The sequence below is a fragment of the Neomonachus schauinslandi genome, chromosome 4 (assembly GCF_002201575.2).
Source record: "Neomonachus schauinslandi chromosome 4, ASM220157v2, whole genome shotgun sequence".
In the NCBI taxonomy this organism is placed as follows: Eukaryota; Metazoa; Chordata; class Mammalia; order Carnivora; family Phocidae; genus Neomonachus; species Neomonachus schauinslandi.
In genome coordinates this window covers 38,790,210-38,805,725 of record NC_058406.1, presented here as the reverse complement: position 1 = coordinate 38,805,725, position 15,516 = coordinate 38,790,210, and the positions used below count along the sequence as shown (strand labels likewise).

Below are 15,516 nucleotides of genomic sequence, written 5' to 3'. Positions count from 1 at the left end.
TGAAGACCTAAGTTACCCAGCACCTCGACCTGGGCCGGGCACGTCAGGGGTAGACGCGTTGGGAAATCAAGAAACCTGTCTCAAGCCCCCCAAATTGAGCGCCAACCACAGAAAGGCCAGCCCATCCAGGTCTGTGGTCAGCAGGAGGACCCCCTCGGCAGCAGGCGAGCGCCATCCCAGCGGACCTGGTCTCCGCTACCCAGAGGCGGATGAGCATGCTCAGTTGACAGGACGCGGTGGCTAGGCGGCGGGGAGAGGTGCGGCGGAGTCCCAGCCCCGCAGGAGCCTAGACCCCATAGCGCTGGAGCCGCGGGGGCGGGGCCTCCGACGCACGCTCTCTCCCAGCCCGCCTCCCCACACCCACCCGCCCTAGCCCCGCGCCGCCTGCTCGCACGCGGGCAACCCGTTGCCTTGGCAACCGTCGCGCCGCGTCTTCCTGAGGGAGCTCAGTCAGCCCGCGGATCCCGTCGCACGCTCCCCACTGCCCCGCGATTTTCGCGTGGGCTTAGAGGCGGAGGGACAACAAAAAATGGCGGAGCGGAGCCAGACGGTGCCTGAGGCAGGTCTGTGGGGGCGGTCGATCAGGGGGAAGCGCTAAGGCAGCACGGCTGTCCTGGGTCTGAGGGGAGAGGAGACTTGGGCATGGCCCTACTCCTGAGGAGGCGCCCCTGTATGTTTGCGCGGTGGGGCTGTGACCTCGGGGTCAGGGGTCAGGGGAGGTGCTTACCGCTCTGAGTGGCGGGGGCATGGACCTCGGAGTCCCGGCGGCGGCGCAGAGGTGTATGCGGGAGTGTGCACACTCCTGAGTGAGCATGGGCCCAGAAAGGGCTGGGACTCCAGGGAAGACACAGGACTCCAATCCTGAGGGGCACCTGTAATGGTGCTGATCGAAGGAGTAGGCTGAGTCATGGAGAGGGGGTACACAGTCCTGTGGAAACCTAAGAGGGCTCCCTAAAGGGGCATGGTTTGGTGGAGAGGGTCACTTATTCTGAGGAGGCAGGTGTGTGTGTGTGTGGGGGTGTTACTTTAATATCAGGCAGTGCCACGGAAGGGGGGTATACACCAAGTATTTGTGTTTTGGGGGAAGTACAGTGCCTTAGGGTCACCCCTGGCCACGGAGAAAGTATGCAAACCCTCCTGTGGGTCCTTATAAAGACAAGAGGCTTGAGGGGACACCCAGAGCCTCAGTCCTTCAGAACCTTACCAAAGGATGCTGGAACCTGAGTTTGAGTGTATATGGGATCAGTGCTCTTGAAGGTCATTCAGAATCACAAAGGAGTGTATATCCACATATCTGTGGGTGAAAGATAGTCTTTAAGGTGCAGGGAGACTGCTGGGGAGGGGGTCCCAAGGTCCTATTCCTGAGGGGATCCCGTTGTGGGTTTGACTGGGCTTGGAGAGTAGTGACATAAGTGTCTTACAGGGTCTTAGAAGAGAGCTAAGATTTTCACATTCTTGTGTATGTGGGAGGGAGTTTGTACCTGAAAGGGGTTGGGGACTGAAGAACTGAAGCTTTAAGACAAGTGATATCTGTGTGTGTAGCAAAGCAGTGACTTTGTGGATATGTGTGGTGGTGAGTGATGGAAGTGATACACACAGACTTGTATACGTGTCCTAATTAGGTATTTTGGTTACAAGAGTGACTCACTTGAATTATCCAGCCCTTGGAGGTGGGGAAGGGGGATAGTGGTTATGCTAAGACCATATAGTGACTGGAACTGAAAGCCGAATAAAGCTTTTGAGGTTCAAGAGATTGTTACCTCTCAAGACCTGCATGATTTCTCTTTCTTTCATGGCAGTTCTGTTTCTTCCACCAAGTAGTTCCTCTATTCTTTTTATAGTTTAAGTTCGTCATAACATTACTTTATTCATTCTTCCACTCAAGAAATATTTATTGAGTGCCAACTACATGTCAGGTCCAAGTTAGGCAATGGAAACTCTCTGCTTGCGATTCTCTTACCTTGTTTTTTCTTTTTTCTCCCCCTCCCCCATCCCCCATAGACTTACTGCCTTTATACATATTATATAATTTACTTATTATTTTTCTTGCTTATTGCCTGTTTTCTTCCATTAGAATATAGGCTCCATGAAGACAAGGGTCTTTGTTGTGTTTAACATTCCCACATGTCTAGAACCATACATGGTATACAGTAGGTTATTATTAAATATTTATTTAAGGAATAACTGAATGACCTGATAAAGTCTACGGGTTCAAGAAACTTTCTCTGAGGAAGTGATATTTTAGCTGAGATATATTGAGTAAATGAAGAGAAGGACAAAGAGTGATCAAGGCAGAGGGAACCATGTGCAAAGATCCTAAGGTAGGAGGAAACATAATGTATTTAAGGAACTGAAAGGAGACAAATATGGCTGCATGTAGGGCAATAGGAGGAGAAAAGAAACTGAAACAGATCTTGCAGGCCTTGTGTACTATGATACAAATTTTGGTCAAAAAACTTAGGAATAATAGGAAGCCCTTGAGGGCTTTTAAGGAGCATGACATGATTAGAATCATGAGGAAAACTATAACTGGCTACAGTGTGGGAAGTACAAAAGGTACAAGAGTGGATATAGGTGGACCTTTTAGAAGGTGGCAGTGGAGATTGAGAGAAGGAATTGAGAAATATTTAGGAGATAGAATTAATAGGATTTAGTGAAAGATGGGGAAGAAGGAAAAGGAGGTATCAGGGCATACTTCCAATTTTCTAATTTGTGCATCTGGATAGTTGGTGGTGCACTTATGGAGATAAAGAGCAGTGGAAAGGATCTTGGCTGTGTTTGAGAGGGAAGATCATGAGTTTGGTTTTGGACATATGGAGTCTGAGGTATCATTTAGCCATCCAGGTAAGTGGACGGATTGACAGGGCAGTTGAATGTATAAGAAAAGTCTGAGGCAACATGGAGATGATTACTGAAGTCGTAAGTGTGGATGAAATTGCCTAGAGGGAGAGTAGCATGTGGGAGGCAGAGGCTTGGGATTAAGTGTTGAATAGCTGCAATATTTCAGTGCTTTCCAAAGAGAATGAGGAGAATGGCCTTGAACAGATTAAATGCTGCCAAATGATATTAAAAGGATGACTGAAAAACTAGATTTAGCAACAGATTTAGCATTATTGGTAACATTGATGAGAGAAAATTGATGAAGGTAGAAGCCAAACCATTTAACTTCCAAATCATTATTAATGGGTGCAGTCTTTGTTTCTTAATTCAGATTCCCAAGAGAGAGAAACTGATTGATATACATCATCTTTCCCACCAGATCATGTCATAGGATTGCAAGTCAGTGTAGGATTGGCTGTTTCTGGATTAGATGTCCAGCTATTGTTGGCTGGAGTCACCTGGTACAAAACGTCCATCTGGTGATTTCTCATCTCAGTTAGCAATAGCAGTAGCAATAGCTAACGTATATGGAATGTTTATTATGTGCCAGATATTGTGCTAAGTGCTTTATATATTTTAATCTACTTCAGCATCATAACTACATTCTAAAGTATTATCTCTAATATTTGAAGAAGTTTTGGCACAGAGAAGTTAAGCAACTTGCTCAATAACTGCAAATAAGTGTAAGATTGTAGGATTTGGGGGCCTATTTTAACATTATCCAGATTCATTATTTGGCTTTCTGTTTGTATTGCAACATACTACATATTGAAGAAATAATAGCCATGATGAAAATTCCTGCCCCACAGGAAATGTTATTCTAAGGTAAGCATATGTTAGCAAGGTGATGTGGAAAGAACTGAGATTCAGATCTTTGTTTAAAGCCTGGTTCTATACCTTATTAGATGAGGACCAGGGACTCAAATTTTCTGTTCTAAAGTTCCCTCATCTCTAAAATGGGAATCGTATTTACAGGATAGGTGTGAATAGTAGAGGTAATATATCTGAAGTGCCCAATAAATGCTATTTCCTTAGTGCCCCTGAAGCTTGAATATAGAAAATTAAGATGTATTATCTATACTTTACATATAGAAACAAGCTTTAAACATACAGTGGTGAATTTAAGACAGTCTTTTTTTTTTTCCCCGCCATTGGTTTAATTTATTTGCTATCGGAAGAAAGGCAGACACCAAGTTTAGGAGAATGTGGAATTGTTACCTGAACTAAGTGTCATGGGATATGTCCCTATATGAGGTAGATTTTGAGAAATTTCTTAGAGGTGTGAAGGGACAGTTAAACTTTTGTTTTTTTTCAAGCATGCAGATAGCTCTGTAAGAAGGTCAGAATTGCAAAAGGAAGTTTCTTTTAAATAATGTACTTTAAAATGAGGACAAGAAAAAAATGAGGACAAGAATGTTAGAATTTCTCTTCTCCAACAATTTGACTATGAAAAATAATAATAAAAAAGAATCCTTGTAGTTAATTAAATGTAGGAGTATTAGTCTCAGGCTAGATTGCACCTGTTTCAATTTCTCAGACTCTTCTCCTTCCTTTCCAACTATCATAAAAGAAAGCTTTTGTTTGAATTACTGGTAAAATTGCTTTCCTGTATTGCCAAGTTTGTTACTTTTGTGGAAGTCCATACTGACCAGAAATTTTAGAATGATGCGGTCTCTTAAAATGGCCTGTACCTTGATCACTTTCTCTGTAAAATTGAGTCTTTTTTTTAAAAAAGTAATTTTATGGTATCTGAAATCATCTATAGACGGAATCTTGAAATTTTAAAAAGCCTTAGAAATAAGAATAATATTTTCTATCTTCTGTTAGTAGTTGGACAAAAATAAAGTCTATTTGCAAATTGGGGATAGTAACATCTACTTTTCAGGTAAGAATTAGAGATAGGTTTGGAAAACGCGTAGTGTCTTACACCCTGCTACCCCCAAAGAAATGGTAGCTTAATTGGTATATACGTGTGTGTGTGTGTGTGTGTGTGTGTCTTTTCCTAAAGGCTTACTAGTAAAATCACCTTTTGGAGATGAGGAAATCCAGGTCTACAATCCCTTATTTGCAGCCTTGGATGCAAATATATTTCAGAATTCAGATTTTTTTTGGGTTGTGGAAAAGTAATACAGCATATGAACTGTTGATTACATAATATCTCCTTGGGATATGGGAAAGTAGCTTGTAATCAAACAACATTAATATCATATTCACACTAAATGAATAAAAGTTATAAATAGATTCATGTCAGTTTAAGTTAAGTTTTGCCAACAAATTAGTTTTGGCACCAAACCTATGAAAAAATATTTGGTTTTTAGAGATTGATGGATTTTGGAATTGTGGAAAAGGGAATGTGGACTTATGTAATTTTTTCCCTTTTTAGAAATATTTTTAAAACTTTAATTTTTTTGGTCACCTATATATTTTCTGTAACCTCAGTAAGTATAGCTTTATTAAAGTACAGTATTGGGACAGAAAGTACCTTTTGTTTCCATGATGCTTATATGCTTGTTTCTTCTAAGGAGCTCTGAATGTTGCATTTGGCTTTAGTTTCAGTATCATGGCTCAGTGTCACTTTCAATGAGAGATACTAGAGAAATTTATGTATTAAGAAGGTCAGGGGCGCCTGGGTGGCTCAGTTGGTTAAGCGACTGCCTTCGGCTCAGGTCATGATCCTGGAGTCCCTGGATCGAGTCCCGCATCAGGCTCCCTGCTCGGCAGGGTGCCTGCTTCTCCCTCTGACCCTCCCCCCTCTCATGTGCTCTCTCTCTCTCTCATTCTCTCTGTCTCAAATAAATAAATAAAATCTTTAAAAAAAAAAAAAAAAAAGAAGGTCAGAAGGATGTCATTATTTTGCATACATATTTTTAGCGAAGTCCCAGCTTTGTCTTTGGGTCATTTAAGAACAGCACAGTCTTATATGAGTGTCAGAATATTTTTATTAGTTGTTAAATTTCAGCAATGGAGTAGGTGTTAATTTAGTATTGATTTAAGAAAAATTTTCATCTTTAGCTGAATTTGATTTTTCTGATTATAAGATATTATTGTAAGTGTGAAAGCTTGCAATAATAATTCATTGATGTTACTCACCATATGGGAATATGATAATTTTTACTTTTTATATTTTGCATTTATTTAATGGGACTCATAAAAGAAATTTCTTTTTTTTCAAACTCTAAAGAAAGATGTTTTTATTTGTCATATATTTTTGAGAACTATCGATTGTGAACATTTGAGTCTCTGAACAGGTTTTCAGAATAATGTACTTGCATGTCAACTGAAGAAAAACAAAACAAGCAAACACAAAAAGGCTCCTATAATTTTATATAGGATTAAAAACTTTTTTTTAAAAAAGATTTTATTTACTTATTTGACAGAGAGAGAAGGAGAAAGAACACAAGTAGGCAAAGCGTCAGGCAGAGGAAGACTGAGAAGCAGGCTCCCCACTGAGCAGAGAGCCTGATGCTGGGCTCAATCTCAGGACCCTGGGATCATGACCTGAGCCAAAGGCAAATGCTTAACTGACTGAGCCACCCAGGTGCCCCTAGGATTAAAAGCTTTTGTATAGAATTGGAAATTCCTAAATAAAGACTTTCAACAATGTTACAAAAAAAATCTCTGAGTTTTGGTGGAAGAAATGGGGAAAATAATCTGCCGTCAATTACAGTTTGCTGCATTTTTTCAGGAATTTTAGAAGTCACTAATTGTAATATATTAATCTCTGTGTCATGGCTTTGTGAAAGAAATCACTATGTTGTGGACTGTGTTATTCATTTTTAGAATTATTTATTTAAAAATATGTGTTGAGAGGTGCCTGTGTGGCTCAGTCAGTTAAGCATCCAACTCTTGATTTTGGCTCAGATCATGATCTCAGGTTGTGAAATTGAGCCCTGCATCGGGCTCTGCACTGGGTGTGGAGCCTGCTTAAGATTCTCTCTCTCCCTCTCCCACTGCTCCCCCTCCCCCGCAATGCACACAGGTACTCTCTCTCTCCCCCCGAAAAAACCTTTAAAAATATGTGTTGAATACTTATTATGTGCCAGGCATTGTGTCCAACTTTGGAAATTCAGAGATGTATTAGACAAAGTCCCTGCCTTCAAGGAGCTTCAATCATAGTGGAGGAGGAATAGAGTTAGAAAATTACCATCCAGTCAATGAAAAGAGTTGTACATAGGATTCTGAGGCTAGAGAATAGTTCTCTGACAGCCTGGGGGTGGTGGTAAGGGTAGTTCAGTAAAGCTACTTGGAGGAAGGACACATGAATTGAGTCTTGAATAATAAGAAATTAGCCCAGTGGGGGGCACCTGGGTGGCTCAGATGGTTAAGCGTCTGCCTTTGGCTCAGGTCATGATCCCAGGGTCCTGGGATCGAGCCCCACATCGGGCTCCTGGCTCAGTGGGGAGTCTGCTTCTCCCTCTCCCTCTGCTTCTCTCACTGCTCATGCTCTCTCTCTCTATATATCTCTGTGTCTCAAATGAATAAATAAAATCTTAAAAAAAAAGAAAAAGAAATTAGCCCAGTGACGGTTGTAGGCAGAAGAACTGGGAATAGAGAGGAGGAATGGAGGGCAGAGAGAGCAACATATACCCAGGAAAGTTGTGTGGTGAGAGAATGAAGCTTATTCAGAACATTGCTAGTATTGCTCATCTATTAACAGAGCTAAAGACTGTATTTCTTTTTATTTTTTTCCTTCTATTGGTTCTTAAACATTTCTGGGGTGAGAGATCTCTTTCGGTATGTTATGAAAAGACAATGAATTCTTTCTCATGAAAATGCATGCTGTGTACAGTCATATGAAAATTTGAAAATACTTTTACCAGGTAATGTCCATCTTCCAAATCTTCTATTTGTTAGTAATGGAGGATTACATTTCAGTTAGTAATAGAGGTTACATTTAAGAATCTGAAATCTTCAAAGTAGGAATACTGAGGTGGAAGGGGTTGATCTAATAACATCTCTGCTAGAGCAGGTCCAAAGCAAATGCTGGTTCCTAAATTATTTGGTCATCAGTTTTCTTATACTTGTACCTTCTTAGTAGTTTACTTTCTCATTTTGCCTCATAATAGACCTAAAAAAAGACTCCAGGGTTACATAGATGTATTCAAGAGAGATTAAGTGATTAGTTCAGGCTTCTGTGGCTAGAAACCAGGTATTTCTGATTCCAAAGTTCAGATTCTTTCCATTTTTGCTCTCCTAAGTAGAAAAGACATGTATAAGATTAGAACATATGGTAAGGGAAATGTGAATTTTTTTCTTTATATTGACTATTAAAAGGTAAGTGACTTAACCAGAGTCCCACAACTAGGGAAAAGAGGAGCCAGAACTGTAACCTAAATTTCCTTATTCCCATTCAGTAAATAATATACTGCCCTAAAATGGAGACATTTAAATAACCAGGTCTTATAGTAACGGCCTTTAAAAGCAAAGTTAGTGAGGTTCTTGGGTGGCTCAGTCAGTTGAGCATCTGACTCTTGGTATTAGCTCAGGTCATGATCTCACGATTGTGGGATTGAGCCCTGCATTGGGCTCTGTGCTCAGTGCGGAGTCTGCTTCAGATCTTTCTCCCTCTCCCTCTGCCCCTCCCTGCTTACACACACTCTCTCTCTCAAATAAATAAACAAAATCTTAAAAAAAAAAAAAAAGCAAAGTTAGTTATTTCAGTAAGCCAGTCTTTTGTCATTTGCAGAGTACCTCCCTTCTTTTAGGCACCTTACATATATCTTGTTTAATTCTCACAGAATTACTGCAAGGGGGTATAATTATCTCCATTTTACATATGAGAAAATTAAGGTTCAGAAATATTAAGTGGTGAAGCTAAGGCTACACAACACATAAGTAGTAGGACTTGAACTACAACCCAAGTCTGTCTGGCTCTATGTCCATACTGGTGAGACTACTCCACTCTGCCTCCTGGCTTTATTTAACCTGGATATAAAATGAATGCCTTTGATGATGGGAAGGGATGGCACATAGTAGAACTTAAAATAACTCAAAATTTTCTTTTGTTATTGAGTTACTGAGGAAGAGGTAATGCATACCTTAATTTTCAGACAACAAAAAATGCACATCTATTTCTGATTACTGTAATCCAGTAATTAGAAATATGGGGTTAATGAAGTTTCTTATCTTAGGCATCTCTATGCACTCATTGAGTTAGTTAGTGCTGAATAGTAGGGACTAAAATAGCAATTAGCATGTGCTTGCTATAGTAGGCATTCAATAAATATTTGTGTACTAAATGAGTGGAAACATTTTTTAATCCATAAATTTTAGGTTTAAATATTTGAACTTAGGCTATTGGAAGCTGAGGATGTTAACACAAATGAAGGGAAAAATGGAGAAACTTTTGACATTTCACAAACAAAATGTCCTAGTTGAATAGGACTTAAACACAATATATAGGGAATGGAGCAGCTCATTTAAAACCTCATTTGGGAGACTTCTGGGGAAGATGGCACAGTAGGAGGACCCTAAGCTCACTTCAGCCCACAGATGCAACTAGATAACATGCATATGAGTTTAAATAACCCAGGAAACAACTGAAGCCTGGCGGAACAGACTTCCCAGAGCTAAGTGTAGAGAAGAGTCCAAATGAAAGAAGGTTGGAAGGGTAGAGACATGGTTGGGAGCTAAATGGACTATAGGAGGAAAGAAGGGAAGGATGCTGCAGATGCAGGGAGGGGAAAGAGATCCTCAGACCATACTCCAGGGATGAAGAACCTGCATGGGGAAGATGAATCCCCATAACATTTGGCTTTGAAAACCAGAGGGGCCAAATTTCATGGATTCTTATGATCGGTGGGGCTTAACACCTGGAACTTTAAAGGTCAGTGGGCTCAGCTTTGGGAGAGCCAGGAGGGCTAGAGGAAACTGAGTCCCCACCCTTAAAGAGAGAGCAGAACATACAGCCCCTTAGAGATACATACAGCTTAGAAGCAGCAATTTGAAAAAATGCATGGGGTATCTGGGAGAGAGATTCATTAAATAATCTCAGACCATGTGCTGGAGGGGCAGGAATCACTGGGAGACTTCTATAAGAACAAAGGAGCTGGTGTGTGCCGTTTCCCATTTCCCTGCCTCCCAGACTAGACATGGACAAAAGGAACCAGCATGGAACCATCATTCTCTATCTTAATGGCATGCCCTGCCCCTGAGTTCTCCTGCAGACACGCCCCCCTCAAGCCAGGCCTTGGTTCCAGGTCTCCTCCCATAGAAGACCCACACAAACCTCATAAACACCATGTGCATCACCACCTCCAACCTTGCCTACCTTGGTCCCCAGTGGCTGTAGGTCCCTTCCCACAGTAGACTGGTGGTACGACCTTGCTGGCACAGTGTGCCCCACTACTGTATTCTCCTGTGGACTTGCTCCCTTCAATATGCCCTTGGCTTGAGTCCATCCAGAGTGGTGCAACAAGCCTGGCAGTGTGCAAGAGCCTGACGGGGGCTAGCACCACTGCAAAGTGACTCTTGCCGTGGGGAGAGGGGAAGATAACCACACACACCAGTCTGACTGTGGCCCCCACAGTGGGCTGGGGGCAGACATTTGGTCTGAGAGCTGGCCATGCCTACTAGTGAAAGCTTCTCAGGGAACAACACAGGGAACATGACCTATAATTCAGTGCTACTGCATCAATGCCTGGTTTGATTCGACTCAAGCGTAAGGTGGCCCCACTAACAACACAGGGACCCGCTAAAAACACAGGGACCAAACCCTGCCCACAAAAGGCAAAGAGAGCCATTGCAGATGACTGGACCAAAGACAATCATAGCTCAGCCACAATAGCAGGGTACATGCAGTAGACATAGGAGACAACTGTGAGCACCAAGTTCTGGTGAACAGGGGATACTGCATTGCAGGGCACTACAGGACCTCTTCTTCATAAGGCCACTATTTTCTTTTTCTTTTTTTTTTTTTTTAAAGATTTTATTTATTTGACAGAGAGAGACACAGCGAGAGAGAGAGAACACAAACAGGGGGAGTGGGAGAGGGAGAGGGAGAAGCAGGCCTCCCCCCGAGCAGGGAGCCTGATGTGGGACTTGATCCCAGGACTCTGGGATCATGACCCGAGCCGAAGGCAGACGCTCAACCGACTGAGCCACCCAGGCACCCCAGGCCACTATTTTCAAGCAGGAGACATAGCTGACTTTTCTAACACATAGAAACAGACACAGAGAGTTAAACAAAATGTGACTTTCCTAACACATAGAAACAGACACAGAGAGTTAGACAAAAATGAAGAGACAGGGCAGTATGTCCCAAATGAAAGAACAGGTCAAAATCACATCAAGAGACCTAAACCAAATGGAGATAAGTAATATGCCTGATCGAGAATTTAAATTAACAGTCTTACTGGATTTGGGAAGAGTGGAGGAGTTCAGTGAGACCCTTAACAAAGAGATAGAAAGCATAAAAAAGAACCAATTAGAGATGAAGAACTCAATAACTGAAATTAAAACTGACACTAGATGGAATAAATAGTAGACTAGAGGAAGCAAAAGAATGGTCAGTGACTTGGAGGACAGGGTATTGGAAAGCAGTCAAGCTCAACAGGAGAGAGGAAAAAATAACAAAAATGAAAATAGACTCAGAGAACTGAGTGACGCCATCAAGCATAATAACACTTGCATTATAGGGATCCCCAAAAGAGAAAAGAGTAACGGGGCAGAAGATTTATTTGAAGATATAATAATGGAAAACTTCCCAAATCTGGGGAAGTAAACAGAAATTCAGATCCAGGAGGTGTAGAGAGCCACCAACAAAAGCAGGCCAAGGAGGTCCACACCAAGACATATAGTAATTAAAGTGGCAAAAAGTAGTGATAAAGAGAGAATTTTAAAAGCAGCAAGACAAAATGTACATACAGTGAAAACTGCATAAGGCTATCAGCTGTTTTTTTTTTTTTTTTTTTTGTCAGAAACTTTGCAGGCCAGAAGGTAGTGGCATGATATATTGAAAGTGCCGAAAGAAAAAATCTGCAACCTAGAATACTCTATCCAGCAACGCCATCATTCAGAATAGGAGAGATAAAGAGTTTCCCAGACAAAAGTTAAAGGAATTCATCACCACTAAACCAGCTCTACAAGAAATGTTAAAGGGGACTCTTTGAGTGGAAAGGAAAGACCAGGGGTAAGGAAAGGAAAGGAATGGAAAGTAGGAATAAGAAAAGTAGGAAGCACAAAAGCAATAAAATTAAGTATATCTATAAAAATCAGTCAAGGGATTCAGAATATAAAGGGATACCAAGTATATGACACCATATACTGAAAATGAGGGGGAAAGGAGTAAAGAGTGTCCAAATATAAGTGACTATCAACTTAATATTAGACTGCTATTTGCAGAAGATGTTATATACAAATGTAATGGTAACCACAAATCAAAAACCAGTAATAGATATGCAAAACATAAAGAGAAAGTAATCCAAGTGTGTCATTAAAGAAAGGCACCACACTGTGAGATGAGAGAACAAGAGAACAAAGAAACAGAGAAGTACAAAAAGAAGCGCAAAACAAATAACAAAATGGCAATAAGTACATACCTATCAATAATTATTTTAAATGTAAATGGACTAAGTGTTCCAATCAAAAGACATAGGATGATGGGTGACAAAATGGAGAAAAAAGCTAGACCGATCATATGCTGCCTACAAGACTCACTTCAGACCTAAAGACAGATGCAGATTGAAAGTGAAGGAATGGAAAAGCATTTATCATGCAAATGGAAGTGAAAAGAAAGCTGAAGTAGCAATACGTATATCAGAAAAAATATAAAGGAAAGACTGTAACAAGAGACAAAGAAGGACACTATATAATCATAAAGGGAACAACCTAACAAGAAGAACAATTGTAAGGATATATGTACCCAACATGGGAGCACACAAATATGTAAGGTAAGTAATAACAAACATAAAAGAAGTAATTGGTAGTAATACAATAATAGTAGGGGACTTTAATATACTACTTACATCAATGGATAGATCATCCAAACAGAAAATCAAAAAAGAAACCATGGCTTTGAATGACACATTGGACCAGATGGATCTAGCAGATATATTCAGAACATTCCATCCAAAAACAGCAGAATACACATTCTTTTCAAATGCACATGGGACATTCTCCAGAATAGATCACATATTAGGCTACACAACAAGTCTCAACAAATTCAAAAATATCTTAGTCATACCATGCATTTTTTCTGACATCGACGCTGTGAAACTAGAAATCAAACACAAGAAAAAAAATCTGGAAAGAAAACAAATACTTGGAAGTTAAATAACATGCTACTAAACAATAAATGGGTCAACCAAGAAATGAAAGAACCAAAAAAATACATGGAGACAAATGAAAATGAAAACACAATGGTCCAAAATCTTTGGGATACAGCAAAAGTGGTTCTAAGAGGGGAGTTTATAGCAATACAAACCTACCTCAAGAAGCAAGAAAAGTCTCAAATAAACAACCTAATCTTATACTTAAAGGTCTAGAATAAGATCAGACAAAACTCAAATCTAGCAGAAGGAAGGAAATAATAAAGATTAGAGCAGAAATAAATGATACGGAAACTAAAAAAACAATAGAACAGATCGATGAAACCAGGAAGTGGTTCTTTGAAAAGATCAACAAAATCGTTGAGCCTTTAGCTGGATTTATCCAAAAAAAAAAAAGAGGACTGAAATAAAACAGGAAATGAAAGAGAAGAAATAATAACTGACATCACAGAAATACAAAGGATTATAAGAGAATATTATGGAAAATTATATGCCAACAAATTAGGCAGCCTAGAAGAAATGGATAAAAACCTAGAAACATATAACCTCCCAAAACTGAATGAGAAAGAAATAGAACATTTGAACAGACTGATTACCAGCTGTGAAATGGACTCAGTAATCAAAAATCTCCCAACATACAGAAGTCCAGGACCAGAAGTCTTCACAGGCAAATTCTACCAAGCATTTAAAGAGTTAATACCTATTCTTCTCACACTATTCCAAAAAATAGAAGAGGAGGAAAAGCTTCCAAGTGCATTTTGTGAGGTCAGCAATACCCTGATCCCAAACCAGATAAAGACACTACAAAAAAGAGAACTACAGGCCAGTATCTCTTATGAACATAGATGCAAAAATCCTGAACAAAATATTAGCAAACTGAATCCAACAATACATTAAAATCTCATTCATCACAATCAAGTGGCATTTATTCCTGGGATGGAAGGGTGGTTCATTATTTCACAAATCAATCAATGTGATACATCACATCAATAAGAGAAAGGATAAAACCATATGATTATTTGAATAGATGTAGAAAAAACATTTGACGAAGTACAACATCCATTTATGATAAAAACCCTCAACAAGTAGGTTTAGAGGGAATATACCTCAACGTAATAAAGGCCCTATATGAAAAATTCAGTTAACGTCATAACTCAGTGGGGAAAAACTGAGAGCTTTTCCCTCTAAGGCCAGGAACAAGACAAGAATGTCCACTCTCACCAATTTTATTCAACATAGTGCTGGAATTTCTACCCATAGCAGTCACATGAGACAAAGGAATAAAAATCATCCAAACTGGTAAGAAAGAAGTAAAACTTTCCCTGTTTGCAGATGACGTGGTATTATATATAAAGAAAGCCTTAAAGTCTCCACCAAAAAAACATCAAGAACTGATAAATGGGTTCAGTAAGGTCACAGGATACAAAGTCATGTACAGAAATGTGTTGCATTACTATACACTAATAATCAAGTAGCAGAAACAGAAATTAAGAAAGAAATCCCATTTACAATTGTACTAAATATAATAAAATACCTAGGAATAAACTTAACCAAAGGGGAAAGACCTGTTCTCTGAGAAGTATAGAGCATTGATGAAAGAAATTGAAGATGACTCAATGGAAAGATAGTCCATGCTCATGGATTGGAAGAACAAATATTGTTAAAATGTCTATATTACCAAAGGTGATCTATAGATTAAATGCAATCCCCATGAAAAGAACAACAGCATTTTTCACAGAACTAGAACCAACAATCCTAAAATTTGTATGGAACCACATAAGACCCTGAATAGCCAAAGCAGTCTTGAAAAATGAAAACAAAACTGGAGGTAACACAATCTCAGATACCAAGATATAGTACGAAGCTGTAGTCATCAAAACAGTATTGTACTGGCACAAAAATAGACACATAGATTAATGGAACACAATAGAGAGCCCAGGTATAAGCCCACGATTATATAGTCAATTTTTGATAGATGAGGCAAGAATATGCAATGGGACAAAGACAGTCTCTTTAACAAATTGTGTTGGGAAAACTTGACAGCAACATGCAAAAGAATGAAACTGGACCACTTTCTCACACTGTACACAAAAAATAAACTGAAAATGGATTAAAGTCTTAAATGTGAGATGTGAAATCATAGAAATCCTAGAAGAGAGCATGGGAAGTACTTTCTCTAACATTGGCTGTAGCAACATCTTTCTAGATATGTCTCTTCAGGCAAGGGAAGCAAAATCCAAAGCAAACTATTGGGACTACATCAAAATAAAAAGCTTCTGTACAGCGAAGTAAACAATTAACAAAACTAAAAGACAGCCTACTGAATGGGGGAAGATATTTGCCTTGTCATTTGTATGTCATTTATATC

The 15,516-nt window shown here is 39.8% G+C and overlaps 1 protein-coding gene across 1 annotated transcript in view; it reads left to right on the top strand.

Annotated features, from left to right (window-relative positions):
* The first annotated feature begins 446 nt into the window (after positions 1 to 446).
* The window catches only part of AGBL4 (AGBL carboxypeptidase 4), a 1,445,284-nt gene continuing 1,430,214 nt past the window's right edge, over positions 447 to 15,516 (top strand). Inside the window, exon 1 of the mRNA XM_021683893.1 lies at positions 447 to 563. Within this exon, the coding sequence (XP_021539568.1) occupies positions 530 to 563 (34 nt within the window). The 5' untranslated portion in view covers positions 447 to 529. The remainder of the gene's footprint in view (positions 564 to 15,516) is intronic.